The sequence below is a fragment of the Armigeres subalbatus genome, chromosome 1 (assembly GCF_024139115.2).
Source record: "Armigeres subalbatus isolate Guangzhou_Male chromosome 1, GZ_Asu_2, whole genome shotgun sequence".
Lineage (NCBI taxonomy): Eukaryota > Metazoa > Arthropoda > Insecta > Diptera > Culicidae > Armigeres > Armigeres subalbatus.
Genome location: NC_085139.1, coordinates 253,342,278 through 253,361,667, shown reverse-complemented (window position 1 = coordinate 253,361,667; position 19,390 = coordinate 253,342,278). Strand labels below are relative to the sequence as shown.

The 19,390-nt window shown below is 39.5% G+C and overlaps 1 protein-coding gene across 4 annotated transcripts in view; it reads right to left on the bottom strand.

Annotated features, from left to right (window-relative positions):
* The window catches only part of LOC134206731 (moesin/ezrin/radixin homolog 1-like), a 176,074-nt gene that overhangs the window by 39,329 nt on the left and 117,355 nt on the right, over window positions 1-19,390 (bottom strand). For all 4 annotated transcript variants that reach the window (XM_062682458.1, XM_062682460.1, XM_062682457.1 and 1 more), the window contains one exon: window positions 4,481-4,660. In XM_062682458.1, coding sequence (XP_062538442.1) covers window positions 4,481-4,660 — 180 coding nt within the window. The remainder of the gene's footprint in view (window positions 1-4,480; window positions 4,661-19,390) is intronic.

Here is a 19,390-nt window from a genome sequence, read left to right as displayed (position 1 = left end):
ATTGGTTTGGATTGGTTTGGATTGGTTTGGATTGGTTTGGATTGGTTTGGATTGGTTTGGATTGGTTTGGATTGGTTTGGATTGGTTTGGATTGGTTTGGATTGGTTTGGATTGGTTTGGATTGGTTTGGATTGGTTTGGATTGGTTTGGATTGGTTTGGATTGGTTTGGATTGGTTTGGATTGGTTTGGTTGGTTTGGATTGGTTTGGATTGGTTTGGTTGGTTTGGATTGGTTTGGATTGGTTTGGATTGGTTTGGATTGGTTTGGTTGGATTTGGATTGGTTTGGATTGGTTTGGATTGGTTTGGATTGGTTTGGATTGGATTTGGATTGGTTTGGATTGGTTTGGATTGGTTTGGATTGGTTTGGATTGGTTTGGATTGGTTTGGTTGGTTTGGATTGGTTTGGGTTTGGATTGGTTTGGTTTGGTTTGGATTGGTTTGGTTGGTTTGGTTTGGATTGGTTTGGATTGGTTTGGATTGGTTTGGATTGGTTGGACTTTGGATTGGTTTGGATTGGTTTGGATTGGTTTGGATTGGATTGGTTGGTTTCGATTGGATTTGGTTGGATTGGATTTGGGTTTGGATTGGATTTGGTTGGATTTGGATTGGATTTGGATTGGATTTGGATTTGGATTGGATTTGGATTGGATTTGAATTGGATTTAAATTGAAATTGGACTTAGATTGGATTTGGATTGAACATTGATTGGATTTGGATTGGATGTGGATTGGATTTCGATGTGATTTGGATTGGATTTGGATAGGATTTGGATAGGATTTGGATTGGATTTGGATTAGATTTGGATTGGATTTGGATTGGATTTGGATTGGATTTGAATTGGTTGCATTGGTTTGGATTGGTTTGGATTGGTTTGGATTGGTTTGGATTGGTTTGGTTGGTTTGGATTGGTTGGATTGGTTTGGTTTGGATTGGATTTGGATTGGATTTGGATTGGATTTGGATTGTATTTGGATTGTATTTGGATTGGATTTGAATTGGATTTGGATTGGATTTGGATTAGATTAGGATTGGATTTGGATTGGATTGGATTTGGATTGGATTTGGATTGGATTTGGCTTGGATTTGGATTGGATTAGATTGGATTTGGAATGGATTGGATTTGGATTGGTTTTGGATTGGATTCAGATTGGATTCGGATTGGATTTGGATTGGATTTGGATTGGATTTGCAGTGGATTTGGATTGGATTTGGTTTGGATTCGATTTTGACTGGATTGATATTGGATAGAAATTGGATTTAGATTGGATTTGGATTGGATATTGATTGGATTTGGATTGGATTTAAATTGGATTTGGATTGGATTTGGATTGGATTGGATTCGGATTGGATTTGGATTGGATTTGGATTGGATTTGGATTGGATTTGGATTGGATTGGAATTTGATTTGGATTGGATTTGGATTGGTTTGGATTGGATTTGGATTGGTTTGGATTGGTTTGGATTGGTTTGGATTGGTTTGGATTGGTTTGGATTGGTTTGGATTGGTTTGGATTGGTTTGGATTGGTTTGGATTGGTTTGGATTGGTTTGGTTGGTTTGGATTGGTTTGGATTGGTTTGGATTGGTTTGGATTGGTTTGGATTGGTTTGGTTGGTTTGGATTGGATTTGGATTGGATTTGGATTGGATTTGGATTGGATTTGGATTGGATTTGGATTGGATTTGGATTGGATTTGGATTGGATTTGGATTTAATTTGAATTGGATTTTAAGTTCAAATCCAAATCTAATTCAAATACAATCCAAATTCAATTCAAATCCAATCGAAATCCAATCCAAATCCAATCCAAACTCAATCTAAGTCCAATACAAATCAAATCCAAATCCAATACAAATCCAATCCTAATCCCAATCCAGTTCAAATCAGCGTCAGACCATTAGGCCGAAGGTCTTTAGGCTGAACGGTAATTAGGCCAAATGAGCAGAAAGAAGCAAAAAGGGAAAAAAGGGGAGGTTCTTCCTTCACCTTACTCCTTCTCCATTGTTGCTTCATCCTTCTTCTATCTTTCTTCTTTTTATCTTTCTTTTTTCGCTCTTCCTTCTTTTTTTTATGCTTCTTTTTTTCCCTTCTTTATTTTTAAGGCTTCTTTCTTTTCCCTTCTTTGTTCTTTATTCTTATTTTTTGTTCGTCTTAATTCTTCTTTCTTCCTTCATTCTTCTCCTTGCTTCCTTCTTCTTTCTTCCTTATTTCTTCTCATTTCTTTCTTCATCTTTCTTTTTATTCCTTCCTTCATTTTTCTTCTTATTTCTTCCTTCACTCTTTTTTCTTCTATCTTTTCCCTTCCATCTTTTTTTTTCTTTATATTTCTCTCTTCTTCGTTCCCTCTTCATTCTCCCTTTATCCTTCTTTTTTCTTTTTTTCTTCTTTTTTCTTTTTTTCTTCTTTTTTTTTCTTCTTGTTTCTTTCTTTCTCCTTGCTTCATCCTTTTTTTTTCTTCTTACTTCCTGCTCCCCCATTATTCCTTCTTCCTTTTTTGCCTTTCTCGTACACTAAGTGTACGTAAAGGCTATAATACTGCTTTTCTCCCTTATTCATTCTTCCTATTTCTTTCTTTCTTCTTCCTTCTTTATTTTTACATTTTTCTGATTATTTCTTCTTTCTTCCTTCTTTCTTATTAGCTCTTCTTTCTCCCTTCTTTTCTTTACTTTCTTCTTTCTTTCTTTTGTCTCCTTTCTCCTTACTTTTTTCTTCCTACTTCTTTCTTCCGATCTACTTCTTCCTCACTTCGCACTACTCACTTCTCACTCCCCACTTCTCATTCGGCCTAATGACCTCCGACCTAAGGACCCAGCGTCAATTAAATCCAAATCCAATGCAAATGTAATTCAAATCCAAACCTAATCCAATTTCCAATTCCAATCAAATAAAAATTTAATCATAATTCACATCCAATCCACTTTTATTCCATCAAATCCAATTTAAACCCAATCTAAATCTAATCCAAATTCAACCCATTTCATAAAACATCCAATCCTATTGGAATCCTTAACCCAAGTAAAATCCAATTCAATCAAAATTCAAATTTAATCCAAACACAATTCAAATCGAATTCAATCAAAAACCAATTCAAACCCAGTCCAAATCCAATCCAAATTTAATCCAAATCGAAACCGAATCCATCCCATTTTCAATTTAAATCTATTACTAATCCATTCCACATTCAATACAAAACCACTTCAAATCCAATCCAAACCCAATTCAAATCTATTCTAGATTTCAAACAAATCCAATCCAGTTTTAACCCGAGTTCAATCCAGATCATGTTCCAATCAAATCCAATGAGTATTCAAATCCAATTCAAACCTCATATAAATCCAATTCGAATCCGATCCAAATGTAGATCAAATACAATACAAACTAAATCCGAATATAATTTAAATCCAATCCAATCCAATAACAATTCAAATCTATTTTCATTGGATTTGGATTAAATTTGCGTTAGATATAGATTGGATTTTGATCGAATTTCGATTGAAATTCTTGTAGATTAGTACTGGCGGTTTCGATTTGGCGCAATTGCTATGGCTACGTACTTTTTACTAGACTTGACCCTTCTAATCTTAATCGAGAAAAAAGCTAATTGAAAGTTTGAATGTTGCACAAGAACAATCTTCTTGCAATTTTAGATATACATACTTTGTTATAATTAACGAAAATTAACAAACAAGAACTTTCTCCAACAAGACGAGCCAGCCTTGGGCGGAAAGTCTCGCTAATAAAGGCAAAAGAAAACTCTCCAGTAGCAAAACAACTATTTCAAGAATATTGGAACCATTCGCAAACCCTGCGAAGGCTATAAATTATTTTCAATAAACTAATAATTATTCTGATACGCAGATGTACACATATAGCGGATGATCTAATCACTGTCGTTTGTAAGATGCAATTACAACACCCAGTGTAAATATATCCTCCTCCAAAGATGATCTCACACTGAACCCACCGTTCCGGATCCTCACCAAGAGAAGCAAATTTGTTAACCATCCTAAAATTACTTCACGAACAGAAAACGTTGGACGCATTCCAACTACATCGATCATACTGATGTATCAATTAATCGTGCTCTTTCGCATAACAACTCTATTGGCAAATTTGTAATCGTATCAACTAGCTACTTCTATTAGCTCTACAATCCAACCAGTCAGTGCGTACGCAAAACAATGAGAAAGGAAAAAAACGAATAACACCGGTCGGTGACCGCAGAGCGCAGCGGAAGCGACAACGCACCGGCATCGACCGCGCGACCACCGATCGATCGTTTGCAATCGTAAACTAAGGAATTTCTCCATCATTTGACGGCGGTTTCTACTACGGCTCAACTAGCGATCGATAGATCAGGCCGGGGGCCTTCGTTGAATTATGCAAAACTGGTTTCCGTTTTAACGCCACCCCGCCGCCTAGCAACTACCCACGCGCACAAAAACCGACCTACGAGCGTCCTTAGAAGTAGTGTACGCACCTTTTTGTACAGTTTGATCCACGTCAGGTCACCCTTGGAGTCTGTGTACTGAAGCCCGAAGAACCACACCTCCCGCAGGCCGATGGTTTTGACGACCTGATCGAACAGTTGCTTGCCGGTGGTGCTCTGCTGTATCGCAAACTCCAGCTCGGCGTCCATCGTCGTGACGCGCACGTTCATCTGCAAGAAGGGGAAAGGAAGGGAGAAATGTTGTTAGAATTGTATTTGACAGAACATTGTTTTAGAGATTTCAAATTTGATCCTAAGGAAGATTTTCACAAATCCGTTAGAATATTTTATTTGCAATAAAGCGAGTTGGCTCTATTCAAGCCCCAAAGTACGAAAAAAAAACATGCGACTCGACGTTTAACCAACAAACCACTCGAGCCCCCAAGGTCTCCAATGTAATGCTTTTCCTCATTTCATCGGCCGCTAACATTGACCGGAGCCGCGGACTCGATCCCGCACGCACGAATTCGCGCGCTACGATGAGAAATAGTCGAAAAGTCTGACGAAAAATTAATGAACCGCATCCATCACTCCGCCGCACACTTCCACCACGACAGTCCTCGCGCGTTAAGCTGGCTGCTGAAACCGATCGCAATCGCAACAAATCGGTGGTGGCGTTGTTCGGCGTGCTGCTGCAGTGATTGTTGCGTTTGTTGCTACACAAACGCACTCTACACGTCGTCGCCGCGCCCCGCTTCACTGGTATGACGAGCGGCGGCGGGCGGAACAACAACGACCTTCACCACTTTCGACACTTTCCTTGACCATCATCATAAGCCCACTAAACTAAGGGGCGGCGGTTATTTACACGTCGTTGGACCATCGTCGTCATCGTTCGGTGCGAAATGAATGTTCGAAGAAACGCGGAAGGTAACGGCGGCGGCGCGGGTGGGGGGCCTTACGGATTATGTCATGGATGCGTTTCAGTCGCAGCACGAACTCAAGAGCCGTCGTCCGGCTGTCAAAAGCGATTTGTCTGAAGCATTGTAAAATTTTCAAATCGCGAACGAGGTCGGTCGATTGAATTTTAAAGGGGCTACGATAATTGAGTGCACGAATTTTGCGAGCTTTAATGAAAGGTTTGCGTTTGGCTTTCGTTCTGTTGGAAACGAGCGAACCCGATCGTTCTGCCAGCATAAGTCTAACAATATCCAAAAATTATAGCTGGTTCTTTGTGTAATCACCGGTGTCGCAATTATCTACAGCGATTATCTAACTTAGACGACCTAATCAATGAGTACTAAGAACTGATACGAATCTAATTTCGATCGTTTAGGCATTTAATTTTAACGGAGCTTGCCTCATCAGTATCGATAAACAATGGGGAATTGGGAAATTTACCGCTACTTATCTGTTAAAGCTATGTCGTACATGTCCTATCTTTCCCATGAAAGCCATGTTTAAATTCTGTTATTTTTTTATTGCTTTTTAGGGAAGTTTCGAGAAGTGTGTCAGGCTATGACAGAGTAAACATTCCTATTGAATTTTAGAATTCCGCTTGAATCTGCAATACCCACAACGAATCATACAATGAAATACCATTGTATCTAATAACTGAGGAGTTGAAGAAACAAATTTGAAAGTGCTACATTATCACCAGGCATATAGTTTTTAAACTTCATAAACTACGAAAACAAATGCAAATCAACACCACTGGAAACATAGATGAATTTCTAGAATGGACGGATAATTTCCCACATCATTCCTGGGACTTTCCCGCTCGTGTTCAATTCTTGGCTTTTCTCGGTTTTCCCAGCTAGATTCCGACCCTTGAATGAGCACTCCATTTATTTCAGTTATTTTGTAATATAATAATAAACGATTGATGAAGATAAAATAGACATTGGGAAATGGAGGGTTTCTTCCTATTCTGATCTTTGCGAAGCCGGTTGTTGTTTGAATCCGCCCATGCATTTGAAACTGCGGGTGAATTTGTTTTACAGCTAGTCACGCCCAGTACCAAACAAAATAAAAAATAAAAAATCTTATGATCATCTGAGTTTTCGTAATTTAATTTGATTTCGACACAAACAATTTATTTCTAATATTAAACTGATGGCCACTGTTGAATATTGCCAAATAGTATACTACTCTGATGGTTGAACATTATTCACACATTCAATTCAACTTAACTCGGGGATACCACGGTGCCCCAATAGACCGTTATAAAATAAAAATATCCATTAAAACTAGTACAGGGCTCGATTCCTGTGGTAATTCTGCACCTCTGGACCAATTTAAAAAAAATCCTGTGAGGAATCTCGAAAAATCTTGATTTGAAGTTTGAAGAAATTTCTGGTGTGCAAAATAACGGAACCATCGGAACCACCATCAACAAGTCTTACATGCTCCTTGGTTTTGCGGATGACATCGACAACAATGGTGTAGATAGCAGAGCAGTGGAAGAGGTTTTCGTAACGGAAGACGGAAAGAATAGGACTGATGATAAACTCTGTCAATACTAAGTTGCTGGTGGCTGGCAAAGAACGGAGCATTCCAAACACTGCAGTGTTGGTCCCGCTCTTCCCTCATCGACCGGTTCACAAGGTCACGTGGGTCTCCCGTGACGGCTTTACAGAAAATCAAATCGACCACATCTGCATCAGCCGAAAATGGAAACGGAGCCTTCTTGATCTACGGAATAAACGTAGTACCGATATCGCGTCTGATCATCACCTCCTCATCGGCGAAATACGCCTGCGTATTGCGCGGATTCGTCGACATGAGGAGAGAGTTGAACGACGATTCAACACACGCCGACTGGAAGATGCCACGGTGAAACGGTCCTTCGTTGAAGAACTGGAGACGCGTGCTGCAGATATTCCGGAAGGTGGCAGCGTGGAAGACCAATGGACCGCCATCAAGAATGCCTTCATCGCCACCAGCGAGAACAATCTGGGCGAACTGCGCACCCAGAGAAAACAATGAATCACCGATGAGACCTGGAGGAAGATAGAGGAGCGAAGAGAAGCCAAAGCCGCGATAGAGCGATCAAAAACCAGAGAAGCGAAAGCCTTAGGGCGATGACATACTGACGCGTCGAGCGATGCGGAGCGCGTCCAAGCACTCGTAAAGCAGAATATCAGCAAAAGAAATTCTTTTGTCTTAGACGCGTTCGCGCACGCACACGCGTGAGTATGTCATCGGCATCAGCCCGTCAACGATACACGGCTCTTCAGAAGGAAGTAAAACGCTCATGTCGACGGGACAAGCGAGCGTGGGCAGACTCTCTGGCCGACGAAGGAGCGAGAGCAGCAGCAACCGGGGCCATTCGCCTCCTCTACGATATCTCACGACGTTTAAGCGGGGCGAAGATGAATGCAACGATGCCTGTGAAAGACGCGAATGATCAGTTATTGACCGACCCAACTGACCAGCTGAAACGCTGCACAGTGGGAAAAAAGGGACCCAAAATGGCACCTATTTAAAGGCCGCTACAGTAGAGCCCTGCAATATACCTTATAAAATGTAAAAAAATGCGTAGAATCTCGTAGTGGAATTTTGGTTTTGCGCAGACATCAGGAAGTGCCCATTTTGCCCGATTTTCCCCATTTTTCCGATAGAAAAATCAAATAATCAACTAGTTATCTCACTATATGTCTCAGAAATGAACAAAATTTCACAAGGATGCATGGGAAGTCAAACAGATGTGGTTTAAATTTCGATTGTTGCCAATTTTGCCCGTTTTGCCCTATGTTAATGCAGAAACTAAATATTTTCAGCATTTTTATATCAATGTGAATTAAAATAAATTTAACTTGAACATAAACATTACCATACTGTTGAAATATTAGTAAATTGGATAAAAAGCCGTCAAGTAAATAACAGTGGACCATTTTGCCCTGATTACCCCATGTGTTAGAGGAAAAAACTCTATGTGAAACAGATAGACGATCTCTTCAATTTTAAAAATATTCTACAGAATCGTTTCTTCCTGCAAGTAGTTACACTCGCATTATTTATTATTTCAATTAGGGTGACTCAATTTAAAATAGGGTGGTCGAAAAATCGACGATTCTTAAAAATCTCCTTTCTTAAAAAAATCACAACTTTGAACTACTTAACCAATTGATTATGAAGTGAAAGCTGAAGAATGGTAATTTCAATGAAGTACGGAGCCTCAAAATCTATATCAATTATTAGGGAAAATATTACAAAACAATTTGCTTTCGTTGATTTCTACTGCAATGATCTGCAACGACTCCTTGTGTATTATTAGTTTTAATTTCAAAAATGATACAACCATATCTCGAAATTGGCCATTCTAATAGAAAAATAGTCAAATGTTTTTCGAAAATAATAGATTTTACCAAAAATTTCTAATCGGATAGTGGGTTCCCAAGTAACAATTTCAAGGCTTCGTGGATTTATTGATGTTTTTTAACGGTTTTATCACAGTCTTGTTTAATGCCATAGGATAAGCTTTTTTGGTGCGCTTATAGCTGTCTTCAATACCATAATAATCCGCTTAATAAAACCACAAATGTCAAATGCCTCATAAACTTATTAGTGGTCTTATTATTATCCTGAATAGTCTCATAAAACTACGTTGGGAGGCTGTCACAATGCCAAATATTTTGGTCATAGTCTTGTCTTACGCATAACGTCAATAAAGCTTCAGGGTTTTCAATAGATTCATAACGGTATTGCACAAGAACATAATGTTTGTTTTTAAAGCCATGAACTATAGCAGAACAAATGGCTAAAACACATTTTCTTTGTCATAATGTTTCTTCTAAATGTATCCAAAATAATGGAAACAGAAACGTAATCATTTTTAATTCGAATGCACAATTAAGAATGTCTATGTTTACGTATCCTGTTTCCATTATTTTGGAGAAATGTATAATATTAAATGCAGATAAATGCAGAAACATTATAACAAACAAAAAGTTTGTTGTGTGAAAACAATAAAATCTATTCCTTCAGAATGGACCATAGCATAACTTTTCTAATATATAATATGAAAGATGTAACTGTTCTTCCGAAAAAACAAAATGGTATGTATGATGAAAACTATCTAAGAAAAGTATCGTAAATTAAAGAAATTATTAGTGCAAATGGTGTGACGACCATGGTTATAAATGTGCTACTGCTGCTGAAATAATAACATTAGTTAAAATAATGTTGAAGGTTGTCTGTTCCTTTATTATCATAAAGTAGTTCTCAATGCTATTATTATTTTATACCTATTAGTCAGTTAATTAATGGACTAAATAATATAAAACCATGAGAATGCCAAAGTTTGTAAATGTGGTGAAATAAGTTCAAAACATGAATACATGCTATATTTCTTCTTTTACTGGAATTTCATTCCACAACTGTGATATGGTCGCCTCGTCGAGATATAGCCATTACGCACTTTCACAGTTACTAATTACAATTGTTAGCTATGAAAATTTGCTCTCCAAGACTTCTAATAGAGTATGATAAAACTCAAAATGATACTTGGGATTTGAATTGAATTGCCGTGGTTTTATTTAATATAAATTATTTTTAAAATAAATTCATGTGTACTGCGTTTAGGTTAAATAATTAAAACACTATTAATGTAAAATCCCTCTTTTCCATCATTCAAATAGAGTAGACAACCAAATATATAAAGAATGTAAAGAATGTAAATCATATTTGTAAGCATTTTAGAATTCGTGTTCATTTATAGATCCCATTCTGTCCGGCATAATATGTATGGTAGGTTAAAAAATATAAATAGCTCTCGATGATGCCGAGTATGAAACATTTTTTAGTAAAACAGTTTTAGAATTAAATGGATTCCAATTATTCTCCATTTTACCACATTATCACTTTATAAGAAACTAAACTTGTAGAAGACTATCGTCAAAAAGACAATATTGTAAAATACTTTACTTTAATTTACTGAATGATCTAATTTGCCATCTTTTATCGAACATAATGTAATATGTAATAAAAACATTGACATTTTAGAGAACTTTAATGTACACTTTCCTTCGATTATAGTTTTTGTTAATACCTATGAATAACATAAAAATAATGTTCAATAAGAAATTGAATTGAACATGGTTTATTGGTTTCAGTACATTTTGATCACAATTGTCTTACAGTCAAACCTCCATGAGTCGATATTGAAGGGACCATCGACTCATGGAAATATCGAGATGTAGAAGAGAATTTCTTCGGAAAGCTGTTTCAAGGAACGATCACAGTAACCCAGAAAATATTATTTCATATGGCACAATTTGCTTCCATGAGTCGATATCGAGTCATAGAACATCGACTCATGGAGGTTTGACTGTATAATCTGGCACGACTTTCAAAGAAACAAAAAAACAATAAAATGCAAACAAAACACGTTTTATTATTGGTTGATATGTATTTCACATTTCTAGAAATTCAGTTAGTGAGATTCTATTTTGTTATTGTATCGACAAAATGAGTAATTTGCAAGTCATTTTCTCGTGCAAAATCAGAAATGTTTTGATCTATTTCTGATACTAAATTATACAAAACAATATGAAATTTCGCCATTCAAACATTCAATATTATTTGCTTAATTTGTTATCCTTTTAAAAATTAGTATCGCCTTGACATTCATTAGTTTTAAAATGCTTCATTTATCTATAAATTATATTTATAAATTTTTCTTAATGTATTTCACTACAAACTTACAAATTTAAAAAAATACGATACACAATTTTTTATTGAAGTATCCGCAACTTATGAAAAATAAATCAGATAAAAGTTGCACCAACCAACCTAATTATTGAATTTTGATTTACTTGGGTTTCGCTTTGCATAAGAAAGTAATTTGAGAAAAACTCATTTTTTTAAACAGAACCACAGCGTGAAAAATCAGCTTGTGTTATTTAATAAAAAAAAACATTATCAAGCGAGAGTGTATGGCCCTGAAAAATGTCAATGATTAATTGCTGAGTATTATGTTTACGTTTATTTTTGCATTACTGTAATTATTTATTTTAGTTTTTTTTTTCGATTATTTATTGTTTCTCTTTGGCGGTATTTAGCAGTTAAATCAATTGTGTTAACTCATTCTGAGATTTAAAGATTTCTTTTAGTTACTGTATAACATCATATTCGACTGAAATAGGTATTTCGATATTTTGGCTTTTTGCTGATATCTCTCTATTAGTTAAGTTTCTCATAAGGGGCCGTTCAAAAATTACGTCCAAGGTTTGAGGGGGGGGAGGGGGGTCAGAGTTTTGTGACAGTTTGTGACAGGGGGAGGGAGGGGGGTTCGTCTTATGTGACGTCCGTCCACAAGAAAAAATACTGAAAGCATTTTAGAAACAACTTGCATTTTAAAAACATTCAAACTGTTAGTAAGGGACATAACTCACTATGTTATTGTGAAAATAGTGTACGAAAAAGATAAACCACAGTAATCGCTAAAATATAAATGAGACATGTACGTACAGGGGGGAGGTCAATTATTTGTGACAGTTTGTGACAGGAGGGGGGGAGGGGGGTTGAAAATGCCGAAAAACGATGGACGTAATTTTTGAACGATCCCTAAAGGGGTTCTATGGTAAAATGGTGAAAAATTGGAATCTACTTACGTATTTCACCTAATTCTAAAAAAAAAAATTTCGCTATGTGTTTTGAGAGCACCATATTTATATTTATTTATTTTATATATTTATATATTTATATATTTTTAAAAATCGTCGATTTTCTGGACCACCCTATTTTTTTAATTTAGTCACCCTAATCAAAATACTAAAAAAAATGCGAATGTAACTACATCAGCGAGAAAAGAGGAGAGATCGAATATCTATTTCACATAGAGTTTTTTCCTCCAACACATGGGGTAATCGGGGCAAAATAGTCCACTGTTATTTATTTAGAGGCTTTTTATCCAATTTGCTAATATTTCAACAGTATGGTAATGTTTATGTTTAAGTTATATTTATTTTAATTCACACTGATATAAAAATGCTGAAAATATTTAGTTTCTGCATTAACATAGGGCAAATCGGGCAAAATGGACAACAATCGAAATTTAAACCACATCTGTTTGACTTCCCATGCATCTTCACAGCATCCTTGTGCAATTTTGTTCATTTCTGAGACATATAGTGAGATAACTAATTGATTATTTGATTTTTCTATCGGAAAAATGGGGAAAATCGGGCAAAACTGGCACTTCCTGATGTCTGCGCAAAACCAAAATTCCACTACGAGATTCTACGCATTTTTTTACATTTTATAAGGTATATTGCAGGGCTCTACTGTAGCGGCCTTTAAATAGGTGCCATTTTGGGTCCCTTTTTTCCCACTGTGCGCTGGTTCGAGCACACCGAACAACTTTTTCAAGTGCCAGCCAGGCCACCACCACCTCGGCATGATCTGCGTAGTGTCCGACGTATAACACGCGTCAATACCGAAGCTCCATCACTGCTAGAGATTCTAACAGCCATCCAAAGCATGAAATCGAATAAAGCCCCAGGGGTCGATCGCATATCAGCCGAGATGCTCAAAGCTGACCCCATGACATCCGCTCAACTACTGCATCATTTATTTCGTAATATTTGGGACACCGCAACTTTCCCGGTGGACTGGATGCAAGGTATCTTAGTGAAGATACCCAAAAAGGGTGACCTAACTGTATGCGAAAACTGGCGAGGCATTATGTTGCTGTGTACCGTTCTCAAAGTTCTGTGCAAAATTATCCTAGCCCGGATTCAGGAGAAGATCGATGCGACTCTCCGGTGGCGGCAGGCCGAATTCCGTGCCGGAAGATCCCGTGTGGACCATATTGTCACGCTCCGCATCATTCTGGACCAGGTCAACGAATTCCAAAAGTTCCTTTACTTGGTATTCATTGACTACGAAAAAGCTTTCGACCGTCTCAATCACGAGAATATGTGGGGCGCCCTGAGACGCAAGGGGGTTCCTGAGAAAATCATCCGCCTCATCGAGGAACAGTACGAAGCCTTTTCGTGTAGAGTGCTGCAAAATGGGGTCTTGTCCGACTCTATCCGGGTCGTAGCTGGTGTGAGGCAAGGATATATTCTATCACCGTTACTGTTCCTCATCGTAATAGACGAAATTATGGTAGGTGCGATTGACCGTGAACCAAACCGCGGGCTGCTATGGCAGCCTTTAACCATGGAGCACCTAAACGAGTTCGAATTGGCTGATGACGTTGCACTCCTCGCTCAACGGCGCTCTGACATGCAGAGTACGCTCAACGACCTTGCCGAGCGCTCCTCTACGGCAGGTTTAGTCATCAACGTCAATAAAACCAAATCGTTGGATGTAAACACGGTGACCCCTTCCAGTTTCACAGTAGCCGGGCAACCAGTGGAAAATGTTGAAAGCTTCCAATATCTTGGTAGCCAAATGGCGTCAGACGGCGGTACCAAGAACGACACAGGCGCACGAATCAAGAAAGCAAGGGCTGCTTTTGCGAGTTTAAGAAATATCTGGGAAACAGGCAGATAAGTAAACGCAGCAAAATACGAATTTTCAACTCTAACGTGAAATCTGTGCTGTTATACGCTAGCGAAATATGGTGAGTATTAGTGGAGAACACTCAACGGCTGCAGGTTCAGCAGATGCCTGCGGTATATAATTCGGGCATGGTGGTCTCACAACTGGATCTCAAACAAGGAGCTCCATTGTTGTTGTCACCAGAGGCCGATAGCAACAGAAATTCTGGATCTGAAGTGGAGCTGGGTCAGCCACACTCTACGTAGGGGCGGAAACGAAATCTGTAAACGTGAACAAGCATTAGACTGGAACCCAGCGCGACATCGCAGCAAAGGCAGACCCAGAGGCTCATGGCGGCGAAGCCTCAATAAATAAATAAAATAAGTTGACCGAAATCTAACCTGGCAACAAGTTAAAGCGATAGCTGGGCAACGCTCAGGATGGAGATCTTTCAAGTCGGCCCTTTGCACCACCGGAGGTATACAGGATCCGACAGTATGTAAGTATGTAAGTTGGTCCCGAGATGGAAATGGATGGGATGCGGTTTGAGGTTGTCGACGAATTCATATATCTTTGAACACTCGTTACATGTAATAATGACGTTAACAGAGAGGCGACTTAAGATCTAGCTTCGATATACATTCAATTATATTCATTATATCTCCTGAGAGGTCAACAAATATCATAAGGATGTTTTGTGATATTCTGGGTAATCCAAGCCGTTCGTGAGTTCCCTAGTAACATTTTGGCCTTATGATGGTTTTATAACACTTGTTAGAGTTAGAATGTTATAAAACCTAAAATGTTACTTGGGTTCAGACTTGAGACCTACAGCCGCAAAAAAAAAATGTAACACTCAAAACTTCAATATGCATTCATTTTTTGGCTTTGTATTTATTTATGTGCCTTATGTTTATTATCTAGTCTTCGTGTAGTTCAGTCACAGGGTGTCAACCTAAATCTGAGAATAAAATTCCCTGACTTTCCAGACCATTCCTCGAAAAATTCCAGGTATGAAAAATGTTTTTTTTTTCAATTCCTAGAAGCGTATGAAAATCTCTGGATGTGTAAATCCTTGAAGTCCATATGAGTTCCTGAGCTACTGGAACCCTAATCACTTCTAGAAACAGAACATTAAGGATTTGTAGAATATCGAAGGCATTTCTGGTCGTACACAAATATTCAAGTACGCATAAGTCCTGGATGATTTTCATAATTCACATCTTTCCAAAATTGGCTCAAATGATGTTATAAGTTTTCTGGTACCTTCATCCACCATTGGGAATTCTCACGGACTCTATGGAGTCGCAATAGACGTCCAATATTGCTGACGGACTTTTTCAAATCGTTGAAGTTTTCATTATCATTCTGGGAATTTGTGTGAAATCTTGTATCTTTTGACACGACTTTTGAACTCTTTCCAAACAATCGTGAAAGCTTCTAGAAAATCTTCTAATGCAGATAAAAAATCTTACGGGTTCAGTGTTTTGATTTTCGTGAATATCGAGAACCTTCATTAGCTCTCAAGTACACTTACGGAGTGGAGACCGCCAGCTAAGGGTTGTGTACTTAGCTGGTAGTGCAGCCTGGGCACTGTTGTCCTTCTGACATCAGCTAGAGTGAGAAGGTACGCCTCTAGCGTCTGTTCACCAGGAGGTGCGGCTCAAACAGCGTCTGCCTGGTACCCAGCGGCTGATTAACGAAGTGCTGTATCGCGTCAGCTATACCTAAGGTGGCAGCCCCATCATCGCGATGTAGGTAACGCGACCCCGGTAAGGTAGCTTACTGAAGCCTCTCAAATACCACGAAAAATGGAGATAGAAGAAAAGAGAACGTTAGTTTGGCAACCGACCCGGCAACGAACTAAGGACTATGATTGGAAACTCGGTACCTGGAATGTCAGGACCCTAAATGAACCTGGACGAGTGAGCCTTCTGGCTCGTGAACTGCAGAAGGTTGGAGTGAACGTGGCTGCTATTCAAGAAGTCCGATGGCCTAGATCCGGAGAACGTGAATTCCGAGCCGTGGACCCCACGACCAATACTGCATTCAAGTATAACATCTATCACAGCGGCGGTGAAAAGCAGAGCATGGAGTTGGTTTCGTAGTGATGGGCAAGCAGATGAAGCGAGTGATGCGGTGGAAACCTATTAGCGAACGAATCTGTGTGTTGAGGATACGGGGCAAATTCTTCAATTACAGCCTAATCAACGTTTACGCACCGACAAACGATAAATCCGACGACGTGAAGGACACGTTTTATGAATGTCTTGATAAAGCCTATGGATAGTGCCCAAAGCATGACGTGAAAATTGTTATCGGAGACGCTAACGGTCGGTAGAGAGGACTTTTTCCGTCCCATAATCGGTAGGGAGAGCCTTCACTCCGCTACCAATGACAACGGCCTACGGCTAGTAAATTTTGCTGCCGCCAGAGGGATAGCCATCAATAGCACCTACTTTGCACGAAAGAACATCCGAAAGCACACCTGGAGACACCCAAATGGTGAAACTTGCAACCAGATAGACCATATTCTGGTGGATGGGCGCCATTTCTCGAATGTTATCGATGTGCGGACATTCAGAGGTCCGAACATTGACTCTGATCACTACCTCGTTGTCAGTAAAATTCGATCACGGTTGTCAATTGTATCGAACGAAAGATCACAGCGAACGATGCGTTACAATATCCAGCGATTGTCGGCGGAAGGAGTATCGGCTGAGTACCGCCAGAAGCTCGACGAACGGATAAGTGCAATCAACGTTAGCGACAACATCAACGATCTATGGGAGTCGATCCATGGAGCGGTGAGCACAACAGCACGAGAAGTGGTAGGCACTGCACAGAGGCGACCCAGGACGGGTTGGTTCGATGTGGAGTGGACGGGTTGGGTGATGTGGAGAGAGTGACAGACAAGAAGAACGTTACCAGAAGCCGGATGTTGGTGTCATGTACCCGATCGAATAGAGATCGGTACAAGGAAGCAAGAGTAGCCGAAAAACGAACCCACCGCAGGAAGAAAAAAGAGTACGAAGAACAAGTGATTAGTGAGGCGCAGGAAAAAATGGAGCAGAACGATATGCGGAGGTTTTATGAGTCTGTCAATGGCGTGCGGAGAAAGACAGCGCCATCTCCCGTCATGTGCAACGACCAACAAGGGAATTTGCTGACAGATAAAACTGAAGTGGCTGCCAGGTGGAAGCAACACTTCGAGACTTTGTTGAATGGAGGAAGTGACGGTGCATCGGTGAACAGAATAAATATTAGCGACGATGGACAAGCTGTGGAGTCACCTACACTAGATGAGGTTAAAAAAGCTGTCAAAGAGCTGAAAAACAATAAGGCTCCGGGGAAGGACCAGCTCCCGGCTGCACTTCTCAAACATGACAGTGAGCAGCTTTATGAAGTCCTGCACCATATTATGTCGAAAATATAGGAAAACGAGGAAATGCCTGCTAGCTGGTTGGACGGCCTCATTTGCCCTCTCTTTAAGAAAGGACACAGACTGGAGTGCGCCAATTACCGAGGAATAGCCCTTCTCAATTCGGCGTACAAAATTATGTCCCGTATTATGTTCAACAGATTGAGACCGCTTGAAGAGTCCTTCGTCGGCGAATACCAAGCAGGTTTTCGTGAGGGCCGATCAACGACGGATCAAATGTTTACCCTGAGACAAATCCTTGATAAATTCCGGGAGTACAACTTGCAGACACATCATCTGTTTATTGAGTTCAAGGCGGCGTACGATTCAGTGAAACGGAATGAATTATGGCAAATTACGCTTGAACATGGTTTTCCGGCGAAACTGATACGGCTGATCCGTATAACGTTGGACGGATCGAAATCAAGTGAAAGGGTTGAGGGTTGAGGGTGAGGAGAGCTGGTGTGCAAAGAAGCGGTACCATTATCACAAAATCGCATATGCTCCTGGGATTTGCGGACGATATCGATATTATCGGAATTGATCGCCGTGCCGTGGAAGAGGCTTTTGCGCCTTTTAAGAGGGAGACAGCGAGGATTGGACTCACGATCAATACCAGCAAAACGAAGTACATGGTCGCTGGCAATCAACGTGGGTTCATTAGTGGTGGTGGTAGCGAAATAGTGCTGGATGGTGAAAAATTTGAAGTGGTAGAAGAATTTGTGTATCTTGGAACATTAGTGACGTGCGATAATGATGTTACCCGCGAGGTGAAAAGGCGTATTGCAGCTGCAAATAGGGCTTATTACGGACTTCGTAACCAACTTAAGTCCCGTAGTCTGCAAACGAAAATAAAACTCGCGCTGTATACTGCTCTGATTCTTCCGGTGGCTTTATACGGCCATGAGACATGGACGTTAAAGGAGGCTGATCGGAGAGCTCTCGGAGTGTTTGAGCGTAAGGTGCTGCGGACAATACTCGGCGGTAAACAGGAGAACGGTATCTGGCGGCGTCGCATGAATCACGAATTGTACCAGGTGTATAAAAAGCTGGATATTATTAAGCTTATACAACACGGCAGACTACGGTGGGCTGGTCACGTTGTTCGTATGCCGGAAGAACGTCAAGCGAAGATAATATTTAGTAGAGAACCCGGAAGAGGCCGTAGGCTTCGTGGAAGGCCGCGTACACGATGGCTTTTTGCAGTTGAAGAGGACCTGAGGGCGCTCAATGTTCAGGGCGACTGGAAGCGATTGGCCCAGGATCGAGTACAGTGGAGAAGGATACTCCATTCGGCGTAGGTTCATCGAAGAGCTGTAGCCCATCAAGTATCAAGTAAGCACACTTACGGAGTAAGAATTCTTATTCACTCTCTGTGGAGTATATGGACTTCTAAAATAGTTAAGCACTGCTTGAAATCTTCCAGATAATCAAGAATGCAAACCCTACAAGCTCACATAAATCTATGCAGCACTTATAGTAAGCCCAGCAAAACATTCTAACCACTGCAATACTTGTGTCAATTGTGGCCTACAGATTAAATAAAGCAATGGTTCCATGTAGAAATATTAAAAAAGGTTTGTTTTTGTAAAAGAAAGGGCATAACTAGTCTCAAATGCTAAGGGGAGCTACAGCTACTTTTTTTTAACGATTTTTAGATGTTTTTCAAAAATGGTCTTGGAGTTCCAGCATTGTTTTATTTATATAAAGTTCAACTACTATCAACTAGATGTCAGGCAATTGCAACAAACAATGAAACCTAATAAGGAACATCAAATAGAGTATTTTGAAGAACTATTAGAAGATTCCTTTGCATATTTTTTTATATGAATCCCTTCACGAAGACATTCAATTAAAACTTGAATACGATACAATCTACCACTACGATTTTGGAGCAAAGCTTTTTAAAAAGTCTACTGAACATCCATCGAAGGGCTTTTTTAAATCCTTCGGTCTGCTTTTTTAAATCCTTCGGGATTTTTTTTATGTTTCAGTCAAAATTCTGAAGTAATTTCTGGACAAAATTCTCAAAGATTAACCAGAATACT